We start from the raw sequence: 15,320 nt of genomic DNA, 5'->3' as shown, positions 1-15,320 counted from the left end.
TGAGGGAGATAAAATCTTATTTAGTTATTTAGTAATTTACTCTGAACAAAATGAAAAAGCACAGAAGCAGTAATACAATGTAGTTACTTTACTTGTGTTAAAGTGACATTACGCTCATTTTTTCAATGTCAAGGTCAGCTGAATTGACTACATATTTCTGAAAATTTTTTGTTGTGTTGGTGATTGAAAAATGCTTACAATAAAGTATAAATTTACCTAAAATATAAAAAGACCACCCCACTCTGTTTATAATTTGAACAAAACGGGTAAATTCTGATGGATATTTACAGAAATTTCCTATGCGAGTTCTTTTCATGTGAGGTAAATTACAAAATTGAAAGGAATTATGACAAAACATAAACTGACTTGACTTTCACTTACTTTTTACCATTGGATGGGCATAATGTCACTTTAAACATTAAAAGGAAAAAACACTGATAAAATTAGAGGTTTAGATTTATATTCTATTTACCTCCCTTGAATTTAGTTGTTTTAATAATTTTCATTACTTTTGTTTTCAGGAATTGATCCAGCTGGAAAAGGCATACACCCAGTTAAACCAACATGCAAAATCACCACGAGCATCAATACGATAGTGAATCATGTGATACTTATACAAATTTAACTCAATTTTCTTAATTATTGTAATGTCATTTTGTAATATATTCGAAATATATTTTTATAGAAAATATAGATGTTAAAGAAATTGTTCACAGAAAAGTAAAACAGATCAAGTAAAAGCAATTCCATATTTATTCTAGAAACTTTTTTTCAACTTATTATAATACGTAATATTTTTTATAAGATGAAAGATGTTACATGATCTTTTATTGTGTTTGTAATCAATGAAAAAATTTCAAAGTCTATGTTTATTTATTAACATTTTATTATGTGGAAGACAATTTTTGTTGTATTGTTAGTGAAAAATATTCCGTCCTTAATTTATATATATATTAAGTGCTTATTTTAAATTCTTTTAAACATGGTGTAAGATACCTTTTATTTAATAATAAAGAACGAAAGCATGGTAGTTTTAATTGATCTTCTGCAAAGTTTTGATAATAAAGAACAATTATTGACAGTGAATGATATTTTTTATATTTCACTGATTGATTTGAGTGTCACATTGAATACCATACAATATACACTAATTTGAAAAAAAAAAACGTATTTGAGATGGAAATGATTTTTACATAAATGACTGCCTTTTTACAACATTAAATTAAATTTTGTTTATTTGTGTATTTGTTACTTTTCATAAAGTTATTTATATACTTATATTTCACTAAATAAGACATAATATTATATATAATGTATTTTTTACAAGTTACTTCCCAATACGATATATCTACTCCGAACCACTACTTCACATAAAACAAGTTACATCATTTAACTTACTTCACATACATCCATTACACTGACTTATATCCCATTTACTTCACAAATATCTATACAGGTATATGTGAAGTAACACACAGTTATTATTTTTCTATTACTTCTCAAATAACTAAATAATATCTCACATAACATCTATTACACACAGTTATATTCCTATTACTTCACAACAATACAAATATATGTGAGGCAATTTCACATATATCTATTACACAAAATTATTATATTCCATTTATTTCACAAAATAACTATATAATTATATGTGAAGTAACTTCACAATTGTGTTTTACTGTGATATAACTAGAGAAATGACTAAACAAGTGCTGTGATATTATACATTTATTGAAGAAGTTACTTCTATTTTCATTTTACATATTTTAAATAACAAATTTTGTAAAAAATTATATATTTTTTCTTTTTAGACCTGTATTTATTTACTTACGGGGTAAATCATTGTTGTATTATTTATTCAGAGTATTATTTATAAAAAAAATATATATCTATATAAAAGGATTTTAGAAATTTACAAAAGTTTTTAGGATTTTGTAAAAACAATTGTTACTAAAATTGTGCAAATACATGTACATGTAATTTCTTTGTGACAATTTATCTCGGACATTGTGTCTAATTTATCTCGGACATTGTGTCTAATTCATCTCGGACATTGTGTCTAATTTATCTCAGGCATTGTGTCTAACTTATCTCAGACATTGTGTCTAATTTATCACGATCATTGTGTCTAATTTATCTTGGACATTGTGTCTAATTTATCTCGGACATTGTGTCTAATTTATCTCGGACATTGTGTCTAACTTATCTCAGACATTGTGTCTAATTTATCTCGGACATTGTGTCTAATTTATCTTGGACATTGTGTCTAATTTATCTCGGACATTGTGTCTAATTTATCACGGACATTGTGTCTAATTTGTCTTGGACATTGTGTCTAATTTATATTGGACATTGTGTCTAATTATCCCCCGCCGAAAATTTTCGGCGGAGGATATAGAAATAGTCTCCGTCCGTCCGACCGTCCGTCCCTCCTTCCGTCCGTTCGTCCGTCCTTCCGTCCGACATTTTTGTCCGGAGCATATCTCTAAAAGTATTTGAGTTATCAACTTGAAACTTCATAGGTGGATAGACCTCATTGAGGAGGAGTGCAGTGCACAAGAATGATAACTCTACCTTGCATGATTTTTGAGTTATTGCCCTTTGTTATTTTTCAAAATTGATTTTTGTCCAGAGCATAACTCCAAAAGCCTATGAGATATTAACATGAAACTTGATAGGTGCATAGATCTCACTCAGGAGGTGTGCATTGCACAAGAACGATAACTCTACCTTTCATAATTTTTGAGTTATTGCCCTTTGTTATTTTTCATACCTAATTTTTCACCTGAGTGGAGCATAACTCAAAAGTGTTTGAGATATCAACATGAAATGTCATAGGTGGATAGATCTTATTGAGGAGGAATGTTGTGCGCAAGAATGATAACTCTTCCCTATACAATTTTTGAGTTATTGCCCTTTGTTTTTTTTCATGCTATTTTGTCCAGAGCTTATCTCAAAAAGTATTTGAGGTATCAACTTGAAACTTAAAAGGTGGATGGATCTCATTGAGGAGGAGTGCAGTGCTTAAGAATGATAACTCTACCCTGCATTATTTTTGAGTTATTGCCCTTTGTTATTTTTCAAAATTAATTTTTGTCCAGAGCATAACTCAAAAAGCCTTAGAAATATCAAAATGAAACTTCATAGATCTCACTCAGGAGGTGTGCACTGCACAAGAATGATAACTCTACCTTTTATAATTTTTGAGTTAATGCCCTTTGTTCTTTGTCATACTTAATTTTTCAATTCAATTTTTTTCTCAAAAAGTATTTGAGGTATCAACTTGAAACTTCATAGGTGGATAGATTTTACTGAGGAGGGATGCAGGACACAAGAATGATAACCTACCCTGCATTATTTTTCAGTAATTGCCCTTTGTTATTTTCAGCCATCAGTATTCACATAGGTTTCAAATCTGTAATCACTATAGCCATCAGTTTTCATTACCAAAAGACCTCTTAAAATGGAATTATTCCGCTCTACTACATATACATTCTTCCAATGAGCAAACACATTCGGCGGGGGATGGCCATGTTGACATGGCTCTTGTTTATATTGGACATTGTGTCTAATTTATATTGGACATTGTGTCTAATTTATCTTGGACATTGTGTCTAATTTATATTGGACATTGTGTCTAATTTATATTGGACATTGTGTCTAATTTATCTTGGACATTGTGTCTAATTTATATCGGACATTGTGTCTCTCAACACTGATTCAGAAATAATGTGGAATTAGTAATCGGTCACTTGCAGAGAAATTGATAATTACTGGTTAGTTATCCAGTAAAGACGGTTAGGTTAATGGACTACCAAGTTATAACCAAAACATGTGTTTAAACTGGTGTGAAAAACAAACAAACAAAACAGTGTAAATGATTACAAAATGTTTATAAAATTGTGCAGAAGAAGTACAATTGACCTTTTTTAACAGCTGGAATTTAAGGTTTGGTGCAAAATTGGGTGTTTAAAGTTTAAGTTAAATGAGTATTCATTCAATTTAATGTCAGTGTATGACTATAATTGTTTTTGTTAAACTTCTTACTTTGAATTGTAAAAGGTATTAAAATATGTATTGTATTATTTTAATCAAACATTTTAAACATTGATATATATTGATATTAAGGTTGGAATTATTTGTATTTTTTGTCATTGCTTTAGGAGACCCAGTATTTTAGTGCAAAGACTATCTTTTGTTTATTTTAGATATAAATTTACGACATGGTTTTGTACCTAATATTGCAATGTAAAGTAATAGTTTACCCTATGTCAGAAAGTGATTTGTCTTTGCCACCAGTATAAAGTATGGCCAGCCTACATATTTTGTACAGTTGACCATCTGGTTAGCTCAATAGGTAGAGCATTGGACTGTGAATTGGGCGACTTTAGTTCGATTCCGGGATGGTACAGGTCATTTTCATTGTGATTGATCATGAAATCTTTTCTATTGTCATTCACACTGTACATCTGCTCTGGCATGTACAGAAGTTTCAGTTCCTTGCGAAAGTGGAGGCAGCTAGTACTGGTAAACTGCTTGACAGTCTGCCCAGGAACGATGCGGTGGCTGAACTGCTCTGGTGAATTCAATGTGGCTTACTGCCGTGATCTGTGAATACTACCAACACCACCACCACATTTGCACAGTCTGACCAGGCTCTATACTAGTGATATTTCAATTGGTATACATGTATTTTGATATTAAAATCATTCCAATTTTAAATGGGCACTTTCAAATTTCAAAGCAATTTAAACAAATTACTAGACCATTCCAGCAGGTTAAGGAAAATAAAGATTACTTGATTGGTTGAAAATATGACTATTTGGTTAGATAATTAACTGATTCACTTGGATTTGGGAGGGGGGAGTTAACCATAAAGGTTTTCCCATTATTTCTTTAAATTAAAATGAGTTAAAGGTAAATGTTTGTCCCTTTAGAATGCAGGAACCAAAAGTAGGTGGCCTCTGCTAACTGCATACAGTCTGACACTCAGGCAAGACTGCTCTTCATTGCAACCTGACCAGGCTCTATAATTATAATGCTGGCAGACTTCAAATTTTCATCTTATCCCTAAAACTGATAATGGACAGTTCCAAAAAAGAAAACTGGACAAGTCCATTTATCAAGATTAGGGTTAGGATTATAAGTACTGTGATATATAGATAGTAACTGTGTTAGTATAATTTTACATTTTCTATTCATAATGAATTTATATGATTGTGTACAAATATTGTAGACAATGTGATTGTATTTGATGTATAACTAACAATAAATTGAATGTATTAAATATTATATAATCTTTCGTTTTATTTTTTATCCATTTTTCAATTTTTTTACAGACTGCAAGCATGCTGTGATTTTTTTAGAACATTCATTGTTAATGGACATGAATTCTAAAACGGAGGACAAGGGTTTGGAATTATTTTTGTGTCCAATAGAATTACAGTATTTTAACTGAAACATAACACATATTACTTTGATATATTGGCAAACTGTTAAGCAGTCTAATAAATCAATTGTTTATAAAAATAATTTCAATCGCTGAAGTTGGTTAGTTGTCATTTTGACACCTTTCTGTGCCATTCTTGACCAATTTTAATTTTGTAAATGCTTACTAATGGACAGAAACCTATAATTGACAGTCCCAAGTTTACAGAATGGGCATAATTATTGTCTAGTTGTTACAGTGATTGCAGACTCCAGTTGAAAGTTAAATCCCCTCATAATTTGCTCTAACTAAAATAAACATTATTCTGTTTTGGCAAGACCTAAGACCAAGGTCTTGTGTATTGATTATTTACAATTATGAATATCAAAGAAATGATGGTTACTTTTTGAATAGATCTTGCCCTTATTCGACTTCTTGTGGCAACTTTAATTATAGTTTATTATAAACATAATTATGTCACAAAAATCTTTGTTTTCATCAGTTTAACAACCTTGATATTAAGATCAATTTGTAAAGACTGGAATTTTAGTGTTTTCGATATATAAGTAGGACTTTCAATTGGAAACTTTCTTTTTGTGCCTTTTTAGTGTTTTTAATATCAAATGCACAACAGTAGCATCCAGATCACACTCAGACTGTTTTGTTTGTTTGTTTGATTTTACGCCTTTTCCAAACAGTATTTCAGTCATATAGACGGGTAATTTCCTAACCATCGTTCCTGGAGACACTTAGACTGAATTGTAGATCAATTTATACCGAGGATATAGGCTCTGCACACCGTTATCCTTGACCAATACTGAAGAGAAACAAACAACAACAATTTTGTATATCATTTTTATGTTTTCTATTGCTTTATAGAAATAAAGTTTTATAAAAAAAAGATTTAAAAAAGGCATCAATCAATAAATCATGTATGTAAAATGCATAAACATTCAAAACTAGAGAGTAATATATGCAAAAATTCATGTAAACAAATAAATAATGTAGGATTTAGATTCTATATGTAACAAACAGTTCTGCAAGAGTAGTATTTTCATAATCCTGAAACATTATCAATGAAACATATACAAATATAAAAGAAAATTAGTCATTTATTGAGGAGTTTGTTACTCCATTTGTAAAACCTACATGTATTAAACTATAAGCCCATTAACTTTTAAGTACATTAAACACTTTACAATAATCATTGCCTGGAAAGACTTGTAGGTTTGGACAGGCACGTCACAGAAAAATGATTTCTCAAAAAAAAACAAAAAAAAACCTTAAATTTCACATGAAAATTTGCATATATATATAATACATGTATATACTTTATATGTACAAAACATTATCAGTATGAAATATCACAATTTATTTTTCAATATCACATAACATACATTAACATCATAAACATGAAGAGGAAAATAAACAACAACTGGTTTTAACTCTTGCTCCTAGACATAATTGATATAAGAATATTTTTCAAGTGAAAAAAGAAACAGACAAGTATATTATGTAGATTCTTTATGTAGATTTTAGATAACTTGTGTTATTCTTAATAAAGTTAATATTTTATTTAGTATTTTTAACAAATTGAGTAAAATAGTTACTAGATATCAAATTGTATATTAATTGTTGAATATAAACATGACATCTTTACAATTTGTGTATTAATTTTATTTTTTAGTGCTGATGTACTATGTACAAATCCAAAATAAAATTAAATGTGTGTTTGTTTCGTTCTGTTCTGCTGTATACTGGAATCCAATTAAATGTGGTAATAGAACAAATTTTAACAACACTTTTTTCAGGAGCACTGTTTAAAATATAAGACCACTGTCAGCATACAAGAATCTAATTATTATATTAAAAATCTCATTAACTTTGGTGAATGCACACAAATTTTGAATTCATTCCCTTTTTTTTCCTCCAAGAATAAAACATTAACATACAATAAGGTATAAACTACTAGCAACAGAAAAATGTTGTAAGACTAGTGCAAAATTGCTGTGTCACTTTTATTTCTTGTGTTAAAACAGTTGTTTTGGACTAATCTTTCAACATTTAGACATTAAAACAGGTGAAAAAGTATATATATAAATAACAAATAACATGCACAATTCATTAAAGTTTGCGTATTATGCAATATAATAAATCATAATTTATGTAAGTATAAAAATATGTAATTTGTAATTCGTTCCATGATTGTATATTATGATTACCTCCCTTTCTATGTCATTTTTCTTTGGTATAGAAATAAGCATAACCATATTGCAGTAAGACATTAAGGCCCTACTTTAAAATAAAGGCATTAGTAAAACATGTCACATGATGTGTTAAGGCCCAAATTTAAATTGAGGCATAAGTGAAACGTTTAATTTTTTGAGTAAACAAACCAACTTTTCACTGAACTGTCGTTTACTTTATATAATATCCTCAAATGTTTTAAAGAATCCAATTTTCTAAAAATAGATCTACAGTAGTCAAACTGAATTCTCTAATGTAATGTAATTCATGCGAGTCCAATTCTCCTTCACTAGAAACAATGGCTCTTGATCATGAATACAGTTTTTAAATGCACATCATCAGCTGATTTGTTCCAACATTTTTCTCATCTCTGAGTTGACCTTGACCCCATGTAGTTTCCATGGTAACGCAGAGAAATCAGCACATTCTATCTTCTCTCTTTGATATTCTGGCATCTCTCGTGTGTCATCAGTTCTGGAATGAACAAAGTAGTTCCTTATAACCGTGTAAATATACGAAAAAAGTAGTTCCTAAGAACCATATCAGGGTGAAAGGAAATAGTAGTTTCTTAACATTATTCTACCTTTTTATTACCTCTTTATGAAAACTACTAGCAGAAATGAATTCCAAAGTTAGGATATGAATGAAAGAAATACTTTATGTGGCAATCTTCTCATATGCCCCTGTTTATCTCAACCAAATAAATCAAGAGTAAGGAGTAGAACAGATGTGCTTCAGAAAATAAGAAACAAGGATGACAGAACAGAGATGCTAAATATATTTTAACTTAATAATGATTCATTTGATATTGTAACTCTAGTGTCAACTTAAATAAGGTACTGCTTTTTAGTATCAAAAGAGTTAAGGTATTGCAACTTTGGTGTCAAAAGAGATAATGTACTGCAACTTTGGTGTCAAAGAATAAGGCATTGCAACTTTAGTGTCAAAAGAGATAAGGTATTGCAACTTTAATGTCAAAAGAGATAAGGTTTTGTAACTTTAGTGTCAAAAGAGGTAAGGTTACATTGCAACTTTAGGGTCAAAAGAGATAAGGTATTGTAACTTTAGTGTCAAAAGAGATAAGATAAAAAATCCTCTTATTTACCTTATTGAAATTTGCCTTTTCATTTTAATTCATCCCGAAATTGATAAAACAACCCTGCCTTGCTTTGAATTTTAGAACAATTCATTCATAATTTAAGAGAAATTGGTATCAAAATGTTAAAATTGGTAATCAAGTATATCAATAATCAAATAATTTTATTAGTAACAAACTACATAATCAAATTAATATTCAATTATCTTAACACATCTATAAATGCTAACAGCAGGATCATTCAAAAAATATAATTGCACACAACAGGTAATTGTGAAACTTCAAATATATGCATTATAAATACTCAAATATGCAAAACCAAGCATTAGTGTATATACCATTCAACCAGAACTGCCCCGAGAAAATTTATTTTACTTTTAATATTTTGTGGAGTTTTTAACTATGTTGTGATAATTCAAATACGGTTTGAAATTATCAATAAAAATATAGAATAAATGCAAAGAAAGTCTTATCTAAAAAATAAACCTACAAAAGTAGGCGAAATATTCATGTCTAATGTATATATTATGTACATAATGTACACATAATTCAAACCATGACATTCAAAGTGTTATATTAAATACCTGCAATTTTTTTTTAAATTTTTAAGTCCAAAGCAATTTTGAACAAAAAATAATTTATTTCCCATAACAAGGTATAAATAAATACTAGTGCATAATTTATGTATCCTAATATTTTTTATACTAGCACATTATTTTCTGGTCAAATGGTATCACATTGATTCAGCAAGCAAACAAGGCAACATAACATTTTTGAGGGGAAAAAACCCTCACTCATTCCACCATTTGTTATACAATATATACTTCAATAATACAATGAGCAAGACCATGCTGGTTTAAAATGTACATCATATACAAATTTCACAATCAATTCCAAGACATATATCTGAGCAACATGGATCAAAAACACAGAAAAAAAACATCATCAACGGAAACAAACTCACCCTAACAGACCAAAAGCAATCTCTAACTCTACGAGTCTTCTAAGATAGTCTTGTGTCCTATTTTTTGACAAGTGTATAGTAATAAGTAAATATTTCAGTTTTAAAAAATAGAGTTGTAAGCCCTTTGGCCTGTGTGACACAGTATAGACTATCTATCTATTAAAGACAAGGGTGCCATAGTCACAAATTACGCCCGTTTACGAAAGCTTTAGATGGAGATTGGGGCAATTTGGATAAGTGTTATCTAGCAAGCAAGTTTTTATTCTTGGCACTGTGTTGCTAAATGAACCTTAAAACAAATCAGTAGGGAAGATATGCACAGGATGTGTGACCTTGACCTTGGTCGCAGGGACCTGAATTTTATGCACGGCACTCAGCCTTACAACGATGAACATATGTGCCAAATTATATTGAAATCCCTCTATGCATGTAGAAGTTTTGCTCCAGACAAGCGTTTTTCTATGAGCTCTAACTGTGACCTTCACCTTTGACCTAGAGACTTGGTTCATGTGCAGGGCACTACGTCTCATGGTGGTGAACAATTCTATAAAGTAACATTAAAATTCCTCCATGCATGTAGAAAATATGCTCCGGACAACATCTGGATATTTAATCATCTCCAGTGACCTTGACCTTGCAAATATTAACCTAAATTAAATGTGTCACACCTGTAGTCATGATAGTTACCATTTGTGCTACAATCCATCAATAAATGATGACTAAATGGTCCCTATACACATCTTCAAATTTTTATCTGAACTTTGACCTCTATGTGTAACCTTGACTTTGGTCGCAGGGATCTGAATTTTGCGTGCGACACTCAGCCTCACAATGGTGAACATTTGTGCCAAGTTATATTGAAATCCCCCTATGAATGTAGAAGTTTTGCTCCGGACAAGCGTTTTTCAATGAGCTCTAAGTGTGACCTTGACCTTTGACCTGGATCATGCATGGAGCAATACATATCATGGTGGTAAACATTTCCATAAAGTATTATAAAAATTCTTCCATACATATAGGAGATATGCTCCAGACAAAATCTGGATATTTCACCATCTTTAGTGACCTTGACCTTGCATATATTGACCTAAAGTACATGTGTCACAGCCGTAGTAATGATAATGACCATTTGTGTTACAATCCCTCAATAAATGACAATTAAATCGTCCCTATACACATCTTCATATTTTTATCTAAACTTTGACCTCTATGTGTGACCTTGACCTTGGCTGCAGGGACCTGAATTTTGTGCGCGACACTCTGCCTCACAATGGTGAACATTTGTGCCAAGTTATATTGAAATCCCTCTATGCATGTGGAAGTTTTACTCCGGACAAGCGTTTTTCAATGAGCTCTAAGTGTGACATTGACCTTTGACCTAGAGACCTAGTTCATGTGCGTGACATGGCTTCTCATAATGGTGAACAATTCTATGAATTTTCATTAAAATCCCTCCATGCGTGTAGGAGATATGCTCCGGATAAAATCTGGATATTTCATCATCTTTAGTGACCTTGACCTTGTATATATTGACCTAAATTATATGTATCACAGCCATAGTCTTGATAATGACCATTTGTGTTACAATCCCTCAATAAATGATGACTAAATGGTCCATATACACATCTTCATATTTTTATCTGAACTTTGACCTCTATGTGTGACCTTGACCTTGGCGGCCAAGGACCTGAATCTTGCGAGCAACACTCCGCCTCACAATGGTGAACATTTGTGCCAAGTAATATTGAAATCCCTCTATACATGTGGAAGTTTTGCTCCGGACAAGCATTTTTCAATTAGCTCTAAGTGTGACCTTGACCTTTAACCTAGAGACCTAGTTCATGTGCGCGACACTGCTCCTCATAATGGTGAACATTTCTATGAAGTTTCATTAAAATCCTTCCATACATGTAGGAGATATGCTCCGGACAAAATTGGACCCCGACCGCCCGCCCACCCGCCCACCCGCCCGCCCGCCTGCCAGGGGCGTTCCCATAATACGTCCCGTTTTTCAAACGGGCGTATAAAAATGGCTATAAACTCAGACACGCCACATACCTAAACTGTGAAATTTTATACAATTTTATTAAATGGAGTGAAATAAAACAATGTAGGTTTATGTACTGGATAAATTCCACAAAAAATGCATATGACAATGTCACCTGGTTAAACAAAATAAATCTATAACTTCTTAGCAATTATGTTTTTGTGACAGAGGCAAAGGCGATCAGATATTCATGTCAATATCCACCAAAGGGGCAAAGGTGATATGCAAAGTGCTTATACATTATATATGCAAGCACCAGCACTAAATTGTATAAGTGTTTTTCTATTTAGTTCATTTAACCCTGGGTTAATTTAAGGTATGTTTAAACTAATGGGTGCTTATGAGAAATATGACATCTTATGAAATAAATGATGAAATTTACTTATATAAAAATGGACAAAGTCATACACATAATAATCTCCTTAAACAAAAGGACAAAGCTATATTTATCACATACTGACATAAATCAGGGGAAAAATTATACTTATTATCATATACTAACATAAAAGAGATATATCGTAACTTTAGTACAAAAACTGGTTAACCCCTATTAAATTTAGAAGGACTTAACCTGTTACTGCAATAAGGTGACAATATCTACATTTTTTATCTGATATACATGTACTTACACAAATGAGGGATAAAGAACACGTTCAGCAAATGCGGCCATGCCAGCGAACAGTTGGTAATCTACTTTGGTACTCTCTGTTATATTTAACATGTTAAGGACATCTTGAACTTGTTCTGAGGTAATAGTGTTCACCAGGACATCCTTCAATGACCGGTCCAAATCCTAGAATATATAAATATATCATAGTTTTTAATTAAAAGACAAAATGGAAGAACTTGTCTTGATAATAAATTTCTCAAAGCCATTTCTTAATGGTGGTGGTGTTGGTAGTTTTCACTCCAGATCACAGCAGTTAGCTACATTGAATTCACCGGAGCACAGTTAAGCCACCCATCGGGCACAAAATGCAGCTTTCGCTGTCAAGTACGGACCCCGGACATGTCACCAGTCATGCCCTTAAAGAGTTAATTTTGAAGCACAAAGTGGTGATAATTTACCTCCATGCAATTTCCACGGAGTATTAGCCAAAGATATGAATTTTGAGCCAAAAGTAGGTCACTGTACGGCGGTCAATGAGAACCTAAATGTACAGCAACCTGAGACAATATGAAAGTTCTTAATCTTAGATACAACTGAATTTATATTACTGCATTTTGTAACATCACTTTTATTTAAAAAAAAATGTGACATTTATATAGTTTTATATACATGGCTGCTGTCAATTTATGAAGAAATTTCACTTTTTCTTTTTTAAAGAAGGAATTTTTCTGTATTATAAATTCATTATAAATATTCCTGACAGTATAAACAAGTTGGTTGCAACTTATAACCCTTATAAAAGTTTATATTATATTCGCATTTATATGCAATGACATAATTATTGTTACATTGACTTACCTTGTATACAATAACCTGAGTCTTGTCTTTGTTTTTCAGGAATATTTTCTGGTACAAGTTTTGACGTCTTGATGTTATAATACAGTGTTTTCTTACATACTCTTGCGGGGTCATTTCTGAAATCAAAAAATTATATCATGTCAAATATTTGAGTTGTTGTATTACTTATATTAAAATTTTAAAAAATCATGAATTATTTGAAGAAACTTTAAGAAACAATAACTCTATACTTTAACCATTTTTTTAAAGTTTAAAATTAAAGTTTTTTCAAATATTTCATAAAGAAAATAAATCAAAGAAAAGTATATCTTTCATTTTTGAAACATTGTTCAGTGAGATAATTCTTACATTTACTTATACCCATTTATTGTATTTCTTATCCATTGTAAACAGAAAATATCAGCGGATCCCTTAACAGTGAACTATTTACATAAGATAAATATTTATTGCTTTAATAATACAGGACTCCTCATTTCAAGTGAAGAATGGCTGACAATGATTGAAGTGAAGAATGGCTGACAATGAATGATCTATGTCCTATAATATCCACTAAGCTTACATTTGTTTATATAAACTCAAAATAAGAACCATTTCAAATATTGTGTTATTTACACTTACGAAAGGTTCTGGGGTATTGACTGTAATAAATTTTTGGAAATATAGAAAAATAAGGCAATATCTACAACAATAATAGTCCTCTTAATTTATATTGTTTTATTGTTGTTGTTGTTGTTGTTTATTGTTGTTTTTTTTGTAAAAAGGTAAAAAATATTTTTGGCTCAAAATACCGGTAGCTAGAAAGTGATGAAGATAAAATATAAAATATGGTTATGGGGACAAGTTAGATGAGAAAAACATTCAAATTCATGTAAACTCTCCCAATTCAGCTGTTGGTTACATTTGAAATGTTTGTAAGCTTTACAACATTCTCAAGTCCTTAACAAACAATAATAAATAAAGGTGTTTGTATTATTTAATTTACAAGATAGCAGTGCTTGAAGTAGAAAAAAAAAACATGACCATGATAATATTCTGATCAGATATTATACAGAAAACATCATGGTATGAGGGCTCCATACCATGGTAGGTATTGCCCGACCCTCCACCACTTATAACATAACCCTTAACCTGCTGGAATAGATAAGTAATCTTTGTCATCAGTATAGAGCCACGCCCGCCGGCATGGATGAAGTTCTCCTCTGTTGGTACATGTAGCTCATTTTTTATAGTTCGCATACATGTGAACTTTTCACGATGATCAAGTGGGAGATTTTTTTTTAAAAAGAGGGAGATTTTAGAATTTGCAATTAACAAAGAAGAAAGGTTTGATATCAAAAAGAGGGAGATTTCTTTAACTTGTGAAAATACCCCTTATTTTAAGAAAAATCTTTGAAAATATGACTGCAGAAAGTGGGAGTCTCCCGCTTAAAGTGGGAGAGTTCACATGTATGAGTTTGGTAATTTGAAATCCCTTAGACTTTTAAGTGGAATATTCCAAATTTAAAGTAGGGCCAATCAATTACACAAATTTAGTAGGTTTAGGGTAAAGTTACTTAATAATACTGCACGTTTGTGACGTCACTTTTCGTTGGATAATTATGACTTTTACATAGTTTGATATGCTGCTGTCAATTTATGAAGAAATCTCACTTTTTTTCTCTAAAATAGGGAGGTTTGTTGTATTATAAATTCTTAATAAGCATTCCTGACAGGTTATATGACCATATATAAATGGTTGTTTTTTGTGATATATATTTCCTAACAACCGTTTAAATACGGCCATATAACCTGTCAGAACTCTAATTATAACTATAATAGTATAAAATGTACTTTCCAGTATATTACAGCAGATATTATGTTTTATTACAGGTTGATTTATAGGTTTGTTTATTGTATATCTTACATCAGAAATGTTACATGACATATCACACTGTCTATAATAACATTATAATATTATATAGGTAGAGATATAATTCAATGAGGTAGATTTCACTTACTTTCAAGTTTTTTCATGTCCATTGGTAACTCAAACCTGCTTGCTTGTTGTGACAGAGCCAACCTTCC

The 15,320-nt window shown here is 31.0% G+C and overlaps 2 protein-coding genes across 2 annotated transcripts in view; one reads left to right on the top strand and one right to left on the bottom strand.

The window, feature by feature from the left end:
- LOC132750012 (trichohyalin-like) overlaps positions 1 to 5,293 on the top strand; it is a 157,478-nt gene extending 152,185 nt beyond the window's left edge. Inside the window, exon 38 of the mRNA XM_060739962.1 lies at positions 522 to 5,293. Coding sequence (XP_060595945.1) covers positions 522 to 596 — 75 coding nt within the window. The 3' untranslated portion in view covers positions 597 to 5,293. The remainder of the gene's footprint in view (positions 1 to 521) is intronic.
- A 1,429-nt stretch (positions 5,294 to 6,722) lies between these two features.
- LOC132750008 (uncharacterized) lies at positions 6,723 to 15,280 on the bottom strand. Its single transcript, XM_060739957.1, has 4 exons — positions 15,254 to 15,280; positions 13,257 to 13,372; positions 12,418 to 12,581; positions 6,723 to 8,155 (listed from the first exon to the last, which is right to left on the bottom strand). The coding sequence occupies exons 1-4, from the start codon at positions 15,273 to 15,275 to the stop codon at positions 8,020 to 8,022; spliced, it is 438 nt and encodes a 145-aa protein (XP_060595940.1). The 5' UTR covers positions 15,276 to 15,280; the 3' UTR covers positions 6,723 to 8,019.
- Between the last annotated feature and the right edge of the window lie 40 nt (positions 15,281 to 15,320).

Source organism: Ruditapes philippinarum, unplaced genomic scaffold (assembly GCF_026571515.1).
Source record: "Ruditapes philippinarum isolate M1 unplaced genomic scaffold, ASM2657151v2 ctg330_1_1_1_1, whole genome shotgun sequence".
NCBI lineage: Eukaryota > Metazoa > Mollusca > Bivalvia > Venerida > Veneridae > Ruditapes > Ruditapes philippinarum.
Note: the sequence above shows the minus strand (reverse complement) of the source record. Positions and strands in the feature narration are given on the sequence as shown.

What these genes read in the sequence shown, in the direction of transcription:
- LOC132750008 (XM_060739957.1), bottom strand. Translation starts at nt 15,275, where the DNA reads ATGGACATGAAAAAACTTGAAA. An exon ending in GGACATGAAAAAACTTGAAA is followed by an intron (nt 13,373 to 15,253) that starts GTAAGTGAAATC and finishes TTTTGATTTCAG; the next exon opens with AAATGACCCCGCAAGAGTAT. An exon ending in CTCAGGTTATTGTATACAAG is followed by an intron (nt 12,582 to 13,256) that starts GTAAGTCAATGT and finishes TATATATTCTAG; the next exon opens with GATTTGGACCGGTCATTGAA.